The sequence below is a fragment of the Salvia splendens genome, chromosome 11 (genome assembly GCF_004379255.2).
Source record: "Salvia splendens isolate huo1 chromosome 11, SspV2, whole genome shotgun sequence".
NCBI lineage: Eukaryota > Viridiplantae > Streptophyta > Magnoliopsida > Lamiales > Lamiaceae > Salvia > Salvia splendens.
In genome coordinates, this window is record NC_056042.1 from 29,766,522 (window position 1) to 29,776,506 (window position 9,985).

Consider the following 9,985-nt stretch of genomic DNA (forward strand, 5'->3'; position numbering starts at 1 on the left):
ACAAATGAATAAGAAGTAGTTTTTTAAAAATTTTAGGATTTGTAATTTTCCCTCGGCGATCACCCCTCGGCGACCAGTTCCCATGGGCCTGGACGTAAATTTTCCATGATCGCCTTCTCTGTTTGCTTCCGGTGTCACCTCGAGAAAAAAAAAATCTCCAGTCGACTTGTTACAAGCCCAAACTATATTAAATTATAAACCCAACACTAAAAAGCCCAAATTGCCCAACATAATAGTCAAACCAAATTCAATAACACCCATCCATTTAGTCCTAAATAAAATCAAGCCCAATGAAAGTAAGTCTAAGAGCATCTCCAATGCTGGCGGACGTCAAATAGCCGTCAAATAGCCTTCACACTGCCACATCATCAGCACTACAATTCTCCTGCCACATCAGCTTGCCACATCAACTGGACATCAAATAGCCATCAAATAGCCTTCACACTACCTATCCACATCACTAATAACAATTATATAATTTAATTTACAATTGTATCAACATACATAATTTAATTTACGAGACAAATACGGAAAATTCGAATAATAATATTAAAATTTAAAAAGTACATTACTTTTAAAAAAAAGTACAACAATTTAAAAAAATTACAAAAAGTAAAAAGTACATTAATTTAAAAAAGTAAAACAAAATCACTCATCGCCGCCGTCCTCGTCTCCGTCGTCGCCCAACGCTTCTTCACTGCCGTCGCCGCCGCCTCCGTCGCCACCTACGCCGCGGCTATTCCCGTCGGTGTCCCTCCTCATCGCCTCCAGTTCTTCACGCTGGCTCTGGAGCAATACGCGAAGAAAATCCTTCACCTCGGGGTCCACCGCCGCTTGGAAGTCGGCTAAGGTCTTCACCATTTGAGCGCGCGTTTGTTGGCGCGCGAAGAATTTGAGCTCCTCGGTAGACCTGCCGAGGGGGGATGCCGAATGGACATCCTGGGAACTCGGTGTGCCCCCCCTCGCAACCTGCTGCGCCCGCCTTTGCCCAACCGGGCGAGGTCGGCGACCGAACGACCGAGGAGTCGGGACCTCCTGGGCCGTCTCGGGGAGGTCTGACGAACCACCGCTGCTGCCGCTATAATCTCCGGTATAGTTCAGTCTCTGCCTCTTCGGCCAGCCAGCGTCGACGCCTGCCCGGAATTTCTCCGACTCGTTGAGCACAACGTAGCAGTTCCAGTAGGTGAACTCATAGTACTTCTTATCCGGATCGGGGTAGGCTCTTTCCGCAATCCTCCTGCAGTCTTCCTCTGTTTGGCCACTGGTCTGCATGCGGAGGGCGTTGGCGTACAAACCCGAAAAAAAGTGGTGCGAATGAAAATGAGGTTCAACGCGCGTATATATTGTGTTTTGCGAAAAAAAAAAAAAAAATATTTAAATCCGACGCCGGTTTGGCGCCGATCCGGGAGCCACAATGGCGCCCGTGAGGATCGGCGTGGGAACCGGCGTCAGCGCGGGAATCGGCATGGCGACGCCGATTTTGACGCCGATTTCGCCCACGCCGGTTCCAATGGTTCGGCGTCAAACCGGCGTGGGCGAAAAATCGGCGCTCCGGTGGTGACGCCGACCATTGGAGATGCTCTAAGCATGAACGAAGGAGTGCATTTAGGACTATTGAACCTCTCACTCTCACTCTCCACTCTCACTCTCACTCGGTCAATCTAGCTTCGGTTGCCCCGTTTCCGCCACAGCACCGCTAGAATCCTTGAAGTCAAGTTCTCAATTCTTCTCTTCCCCATTTGCTGAATTATTATGGTCTGTGGAAATTGTTGTCGAAGATGGAGTTGGGATTTGGGATGAAAGAAATTATTTGTGGTGAATTAGGATAAAGATGGAGTTGAGATTCCGGAAATTGGGATGATTGGCAACGGTATTCATTTAAATAGAGAGGAAATGGTGTGGGACAGTGTGGTTACTGTAGTGAAGGGAAATTGGTTTGGTGTGGGGTCGTGGGGTTCCATTTAAGTAATTTTATTTGCTTAATTATTGAATTTGTGTGGCTTGAAGTCTTTATATTCATGCCAACATTGCTATGTAACTGCATTTAGCAGTCTGACAGTCTTTTGCTTTTTGTGGTTGACTTGAAATCTTTAATGTTCAAGTTTATTAATGTATTGTTGTGGCTCCAATTGTCGTTTGTTGTAGATGATTCTTGTGAATGCAATTTAAATTGTTTTTTAGGCGATTGTGTCGAAATTGTAACTCTGATCTAGAGTTGTTTCGTTTGTGGAACAGGTTATTTTTCAATGATTTATGTCTTTCTTGTCTTAAAGCGTGGAAAGTTTTTTGACATATAACAGTATGTCAGGATTTTGTATATTTTAACCGAGACGTGTTATTAGGTTAGTTTGTAGAGCCAGTAGTTTCGTTAATTAGTTTTAGACATAAATAGCTTAGGTTTGTGCCCAGCTTTAAGGACTGAAGATTATCTTTTTGATTGCTTGATATACTTAGTATATTCAAGTCACAGTATTCAATTTCTAGTTCTTTTTGGATGATTGGCATAGACTTTATCATTGAAAGAAGAAAAAATAGTGACTTGCTTAGCCTAAATAGTAAATTCTGCCACATTGATATCAACCGGTTTTGCAAGACTGAAGCCATAAATAATTTATGAAGTACCTTTCTTAATTTCACAGTTCACATCCCTATGCTTCTCTAAATCTTGCTAAAGGGTTGGAGAATTTATAGTAGTAGTATTTACTAAAGCTTCAATCTTTTGGCAGAGTGAGAAAACAGCTTCTACAATGATCCGTGAAGTTGCACCATTTCTTCGAGTGAAAAGGCTCTCGGAGAAAGCCATTTTGCTGTCTAGGGGCTCCCCTCTTTCAGCCGGCTACGATCTCTCTAGGTTTGTATATATATTCATATGGTTCCTTTTCCCCACGAACCCGTTTCCTGTTTTTCCTTCCCCTGTTTCCAGAATTTTATATTGTCCATGAATTTAATAGTGCCGTGGAGATGAAGGTTCCAGCTAGAGGAAAAGCTCTGGTGCCAACGGATCTCAGCGTCGCTGTTCCCGAAGGAACATATGCTCGAATTGGTAATTTTTCTGCATTGAACATATTGTTGTTTTTCTTCAATGAATAAGTGCACAACTGAATGAAGATTTCCTTAACTGCAGCACCGCGTGGAAGCACTCGATCGACGTGGGGGCAGGAGTGGTGGATGCTGACTACCGAGGGCCGGTTGGGGTGATCCTTTTCAACCATTCCGATGCTGACTTTGAAGTGAAGGCGAGAGATAGAATCGCACAGTTGATCATCGAGCAGATTGTGACGCCGGAAGTGGCTGAGGTTGATGATCTTGATTCCACCGCCCGCGGGTCCGGTGGGTTTGGATCTTCCGGCGTCTAAGAACTTGGTGTTTCACTTCTTTGTTAAGTTATGGTAGATTATTGTGAAGGGGGTACAGTCGAAATATGGGTTTTGGGTTTTCTGAGTTGGTTCAGTCTATTTGGTGTAAGCAATTTCGGCTTTCCTCGTATTAACATGGAAATTATGATGCAACCTTTGTGGATTGCTAAATTCGTGACAACAAATTGTACATCCCTTTCTATTTAAGTCATGTTGTAAAATATGTAGATTAAAAGGGATTAAGATTAATTACTGTAACGATAATCTACAGTCAATTTGAGGAACTTAAATTATTGAAGAAAATGTCATAAGCGACATTTGTCTCACAATGGCATTTCCAAACCCACTTTGAAATAATTATAGATTTGCAACCAAACATAAAATATGAAACAAAACTAAAAACCCACTAACAATAGCTTCTTGTTAGTTGTTAGTCACAAAAAACTTAATTAAAATAAACAAGGACATCATTGTCGAATAAAATAAAATAAATAAGAATATAAATTATTAACATTTATTTTAATTTTCATATAGTTGTAGGAGTATTTAATATGGGCCGCCCGAATTAACTTTTATTGGGCAAAATAAAAACTAAAATTACGGTTCTCATTCATATTCATCTGTGCTGTGCATCACTTTTTTGCTGAATTCAACCGGCGGAGGTAGCCATTATATAGTCGGCGCCGGAGAATTTTAATTTCAGGTGAGTTTGGCCAACTGAGTTTAGGGTTAAGTCGCGGAATTTCCTATTACGTTTAATGAATAATTTGTGGTGTCCCCCCATCTCAATTGTGTGGGGGATTGGGTGTTGGCGTAATGCATGTTAATACTACTGAGATTAAATTTTTTGGGACGTAATTAGTTGATTTTGATGCGGCGACACATGACGAAACTCAGCTAATAGGTTGGGAATTGCTGTTATTTGCGATTTGGGTTAACAATGTTATCAATGACTTGTTGCATTCAGATTATTTGCTGTCGATTGCTTTTTTGCTGACCAGCGCCGGAAGATCCTTAACTTGACTAAACATGTCTTTCAGGTCTTTAGTGTAGAAGTTTAGAACCCTAGAAAAACACCAAATAGGAACGAACTGCAGCAATGGAGAGTGCCTTTGCTAGCGCGTCGGCAATCACTGACCAACGCCAGAAGATCGAACAGTACAAGCACATTCTCGCAACCGTCCTCTCCTCAAACGATGTGGTTCAAGCCAAACAGTTTGTCGACCACAGTTGCGATTCCGTGTTCATCCTCTATGTTGTTCTTTTCTTTGTTTTCGACTATTAATTAATGGTTACGTTTTATTTAAAGTTGTTTGGGTGGTTATTTGTATGTGTTTCAGTGTTGTCCGACAATGTGCCACTTGTTGTTTCGAGACAGCTCCTGCAGGCATTTGCCCAGGAATTGGGAAGGCTGGAACCGGAGTTTCAGAAGGAAATTTCCCATTATACCCTCAATCAGATCCAACCCCGAGTTGTTTCGTTTGAGGAACAGGTTATTTTCGAAGATTTTTTTATTTTTCTTGTCTTTAGACCTTAGAGTGACTCCTTTGTTTATATTGTAAACTGCTGAGGATTGGATTATAAGTTCTTTGTATATTGTGTTGGTCTTGAATTTGTGTGTTGATTGGTTGGTATATTTGGTTGGTACAGACTTTATCCTTGAAATATCTCACTTTAGAAAATTCCTTCTCATTGATCCACATCTTTTTTGAGTCTGCTCTAGATGATTGATAAAAATTTTCCGAGGTAATAGAGTATGCTATATTGCTATTATGGCTTAGAAATGATGTATGTACTCTCAAACAAAAAGAAATTCAATATCTTTTGGTGTTGCTGGTTTGTAACCATATGTCCACATAGATAAAGCAATTAAGCACAGTATAACCTGCAACTGATTGATGGTAGTTTGTAATTCACATTTAATAAATCTGTAATCATAAATTATTTGGTAGCTGATCATTCCCTCTGAGTTTGATTGCTTTTGGTGAATATTATTTTTCAACCTGTACTCTCATTGCCTAACTCTATTTTGATTTATTAACTGCCCATTAACTTTTGCAACCATTTCAGGTTTTGATAATCAGAGAAAAACTGGCTGAATTGTATGAATCTGAACAACAATGGTCGAAAGCTGCACAGATGCTTAGCGGCATTGACCTAGATTCTGGGATGAGGTTCTTTAGCAGCTTTTGCTCTTGAATTACTACTAAAGCATACTTAGTATAATGCTTATGAAAATTCTCTTACTTGTGCTCATATTCTAAATTGGCAGAGTGATTGATGATACATTCAGACTTTCAAAATGTGTCCAAATTGCCCGTCTTTACCTCGAGGTAGGTCTCCTGTATTCCCTGCCTTCATTCTTTGTACATTCTTTGAGATTCCACTTATTGGAATTTATTGTCTATCAATCATCATGGGCTCGACTTGTTAACTCTTGTTTCTTTTGTTATAGGATGATGACGCTGTTAATGCAGAAGCTTTTATAAACAAAGCTTCTTTTTTGGTTAGCAACAGCCAGCAGGAAGTGCTGAATTTACAATACAAGGTTACTGTTTGGTTATGCTGTGTTGCTAATCTGTTATGGCATAATTTTGGGTCATAATGTTCATTTTATTTCTCAGGTTTGTTATGCTAGAATTCTAGATCTAAAAAGGAAGTTTTTGGAAGCTGCACTGCGGTATTATGATATTTCCCAAATTGAAAAGCGGAAAATTGGAGATGAGTAAGTATGAGTGATTTCAGTGCACTATTATTCCACTCGGTACATGATATGGTTTAACTTTCATTGTTTTGCTACTAACATACTACCACACAAGCCAACTTTTTAGCACTTCATTTAGCTCCTGCTCTCACTACCTATAGTGTATAACCTTCTGCTTTGTTATCTTTAACATAATCTTCAACTTTTAATAACGGATGACAGCATGATTATTTATTTTTCTCCTATGGTCATCAATGGGAAGAATTTTTTGCCTATGTCGCTGCCCTTCATGTGGTTGTTGTTTATCAAAAGTATTCAGGGCATGTTGTCATCTTTGGCCCATCTCGGTTTGCCTCTCCATTTCCCTTTCAGTCATAAGTTTCAGTTCATTTGTTCTGAATTTGCTAAATGAATAGAGCATTCAACTTGTGGCTATATATAGTGGACAGGCAGTGAACATATGTTATTTTATGTCCTATTATCCCTTTAACAGTTACCATTGTCAAAGGGACTCACCTAATGTATAGTATTTTTAAGATGTTCGAGATCACTATGTTTTGGCTAAGCTTAGCTAATGTAAATGCGGTCAGAACTCATATATATTCGATTTTCTTTTATTTTAATATGCTTTTGTTTTAAAGATTTTTTGGGTGTGACGGTGATCTGTGAGTTTGTGTGTGAGTGTGAATCTTCGCATATTTTCTTTTCCATGTAAGAGTCTTACGAGATTGATGTAGGCTTATGAATATAATGTAGAGAGATTGATGAAGAAGCACTGGAGCAAGCTCTCGCTGCTGCTGTGACCTGCACAATTTTGGCAGCTGCTGGGCCTCGTCGTTCTCGAGTTCTTGCAACCCTTTACAAGGTATAGAAAATGTTTTAAGTGGAATGCTTGTCTGAATTCTGCTGATTTTACTATAAAAGTTCTATTATAGCAGCTTGGGTCTTTAGATTCTTGTCCAAATTTCCCTTCTGCTAAATTAGTTACTCATTGAGTTAATGCATTGTTTCATAATTGTATTGCATTCCTCACTTTGCACTTGTTTATTTGTTGAAAAGGAAGTGCATTGACTTCTGTATGATATATGTGTTGCCTGCCATTTGCAAACACACATGATTATTCATACTTGGCACTTGGTTGCTGCTCTAGTCAGTATGACATCATTATACATTCTCCACTGCAAATGGCACACCTATTAGTCGGAGTAGTGTGGAGGGTCATGAATTATGTTTAAACTTAATTATTTGTTTCAATTTAACCAGGATGAACGGTGCTCTAAGCTAAAGATTTACCCAATCTTGCAGAAGGTAATCCATTTATTCTTGATTATGCCGACTTCCTCTTAGCCAAAATTGCTTTTAAACTTAAAAGGCACAGTTAGTGCATAACAAGTAGAGACACATTCAAATATAAACAATCGATTAAGTCCTAATATCAAAATTCCTAGGTATACCTTGAGAGAATTTTGAGGAAACCTGAAATTGATGCATTTTCTGAAGAACTGAAGCCTCATCAGGTTGGTGCATTAAAGAGTTTACATACATACCATTTTCAAGTTCATTTAGTATTATATTGTTGACAATCTTTTCATGTGATTCTGAATGTTGACAGAAAGCAACTTTGCCTGACAATTTTACTGTTCTTGATCGAGCCATGATTGAGCATAATCTTCTTAGTGCTAGCAAACTTTATACAAATATTAGGTGGGTGGGCATGTCTTTGGATCCTTTCTGTTGATTGAAATTTGAACATACTGATTTCATAATTTCTTCTGGTTTGTATGATGGTTAACTCTGAGTCTGTTGTACAGTTTTGAAGAGTTGGGCACATTGCTGGGTATCGCTCCTCAAAAGGTTCTCTTCTATCTCCAATAAAAAATGATACCATCACTCTGTTGAATTAGAGATCTAAAGGAATAGATAAATTTGTTTCATAACTCAATTTTCTTGAGTTGGAGACTTTTTATCTCTTGTCTTATTCATATTTAGGCAAAAGAAAGCTTATTCTAAGATGAGATATTTTGGGTGCTGCTAGATCCTCGTATTTTTCTGCCTTAAGTTCCAATTTTAATATGCTCATTAGGCTGTGACTTGCTAATTCTACCACTTTGATACCAGCTGGTTTTGACAGACTGAAGTCATAAATAATTTATACTCCTTTTTTTAAATGCCATATCCTTTTCTAAATCACTTTTAATCCCTATGTTTCTCCAAATCTTGCTAAAGGGTTGGAGAATTTTCAGTATTTACTAAAGCTTCAATCATTTTTGGCAGGCGGAGAAAATAGCTTCTAGAATGATCTGTGAAGATAGGATGAGGGGATCTATTGATCAGGTAAAACTAGACTTCCAATTAATTTTCAATCCTACTGTTTCTTTGGTGTTTTCATCTTCTTTCTGTTTTAAAGTTTGATTTTTGGTAGTCAATATTCATCCCCTTTCTCTCTGGTTCTTTTCTTGGTTCTAAGATATAATTAGCAATATTCTATTCATTCAATAACAAACTTTGCCAGGTCGAAGCTGTTATTCATTTTGAGGATGACGCCGAGGAATTGCAGCAATGGGATCAACAGGTAATGATGCATGCATATATTCAAGCTTTCAAACTAGACATACAGTTTTTTTTTACCTCCTACTATGATCTTGTTATGTTAGCATATTGCAAATATATATTTTGAGACACATCATCTTTGAGCTTTAGAGGCTCGACCACTGTGAATTAACAGTTGCAGTTTGAGCCACGTGTCTGGAGCTTGAGGCAACGTATCTCAACCCTCAAGCAACAACCATGACTCGAGCTTTGGAGGCTTGATCTATGATACCTTAATTACTGAGACACATGATCAAGTGTCAGAGGCTCGAGAAATGGTTACGACTTGGCTATGCTTGATTAGCTAGTCAGTATTGCTAAACTGTCATTATTTAATTTCGTATTCTAAAAGATTGTCCATGAATTCTTTATTCTTAGAGTTTAGATTATTATTCCCTTAAATTCATATTCAGTTTAAGTTTTTACCTAGATCATGGGCTAATATTTAACTTGTTTGGCAGATATTTGGCTTGTGTCAGGCTCTCAATGAAATTCTTGATAGCATGGCGAAGAAGGGTTTTCCCATTCCTGTCTAATACTCACATTCTTTTTTGGTAAATTTTACTATGGTGATGAAATCCAACTTTTATATGAAGCAGGCACTTTTTGATGTAGTGCTCTATCTAGATTTTCAACTTAGTAGAAAATTTGAGTTACTATTAGTTGTTTCACTGAGCCAGAGATCCCACAATCTTAATTTGTATCTTCTGTCTAGCTGCATTTCATCAACTGAATATCATCTTTGCATGACAGAGAGATCCCAACATCAAAACCACTTTTTTTTTTATCATCACTAGCTCTTACTACTTCGCGCGCACACACACGCACATATATATAGTACAATCAATGTCGATATATATACTTTTATTAATAAGGGAGTAGTAATTTGTAGTTCTGAGATTAGGTTTTAGGGTCCAGTGAAAACTTCCTTCCATGTCTGAGAAAGCCTTCAAGATGGCTTTATGATGCATCCTTGAATTTAAAGAGAGAAAGCTCATCAAGAGCTGCTCCAAATCGGTCGGTTCAAAAATGCGTCTCTCCACAATCATCTCCAGCATCGATCTTTTGAAGTCTTGGGTAGGGATCAGCTGACCTCTTGAGGATTACAAACTTCTCATTCACCTGCATGTGCTCTAGCTTTTCTGTCTGCTCTGCTATGTTGCTGTCTTTCTAATCTTTCTAACCATAACGTTTGAACCTGCGCATTGGCCTTCCAGATTTCTCATTTGTGTTGCGAGACTCCTCTGATTGTTTACAGCTTAGAATAGAAGAAGAAGAGCTGTTATCATTTCCAGCCAAAGAAGCTTTTGGTTTCTTCATCATGATTCTCTCTTTT

The 9,985-nt window shown here is 38.6% G+C and overlaps 2 protein-coding genes across 2 annotated transcripts; both read left to right on the forward strand.

Moving 5' to 3' along the window:
• The first annotated feature begins 1,613 nt into the window (after positions 1-1,613).
• On the forward strand, positions 1,614-3,546 carry LOC121755353 (deoxyuridine 5'-triphosphate nucleotidohydrolase-like). Its single transcript, XM_042150676.1, has 3 exons — positions 1,614-2,851; positions 2,952-3,043; positions 3,125-3,546. Exons 1-3 carry the CDS (start codon positions 2,748-2,750, stop codon positions 3,196-3,198), a joined length of 270 nt encoding a protein of 89 aa, XP_042006610.1. The 5' UTR covers positions 1,614-2,747; the 3' UTR covers positions 3,199-3,546.
• A 375-nt stretch (positions 3,547-3,921) lies between these two features.
• Positions 3,922-9,399, forward strand: LOC121755309 (COP9 signalosome complex subunit 4-like). Its single transcript, XM_042150619.1, has 15 exons — positions 3,922-4,059; positions 4,397-4,585; positions 4,697-4,848; positions 5,427-5,530; positions 5,629-5,689; positions 5,812-5,904; positions 5,981-6,081; positions 6,817-6,925; positions 7,324-7,368; positions 7,509-7,577; positions 7,673-7,764; positions 7,872-7,914; positions 8,335-8,394; positions 8,573-8,632; positions 9,111-9,399. The coding sequence occupies exons 2-15, from the start codon at positions 4,456-4,458 to the stop codon at positions 9,183-9,185; spliced, it is 1,194 nt and encodes a 397-aa protein (XP_042006553.1). The 5' UTR covers positions 3,922-4,059; positions 4,397-4,455; the 3' UTR covers positions 9,186-9,399.
• Positions 9,400-9,985: the final 586 nt, after the last annotated feature.

Excerpts from the sequence above, each read along its gene's own strand:
- LOC121755353 (XM_042150676.1), top strand. The coding sequence starts at position 2,748 with ATGATCCGTGAAGTTGCACCATTTCTTCGAGTGAAAAGGCTCTCGGAG. Across the intron at positions 2,852-2,951 it reads GCCGGCTACGATCTCTCTAG|TGCCGTGGAGATGAAGGTTC; the intron begins GTTTGTATATAT and ends TGAATTTAATAG. Across the intron at positions 3,044-3,124 it reads AGGAACATATGCTCGAATTG|CACCGCGTGGAAGCACTCGA; the intron begins GTAATTTTTCTG and ends CCTTAACTGCAG.
- LOC121755309 (XM_042150619.1), top strand. The coding sequence starts at position 4,456 with ATGGAGAGTGCCTTTGCTAGCGCGTCGGCAATCACTGACCAACGCCAG. Across the intron at positions 5,531-5,628 it reads GACCTAGATTCTGGGATGAG|AGTGATTGATGATACATTCA; the intron begins GTTCTTTAGCAG and ends CTAAATTGGCAG. Across the intron at positions 7,369-7,508 it reads TTTACCCAATCTTGCAGAAG|GTATACCTTGAGAGAATTTT; the intron begins GTAATCCATTTA and ends CAAAATTCCTAG.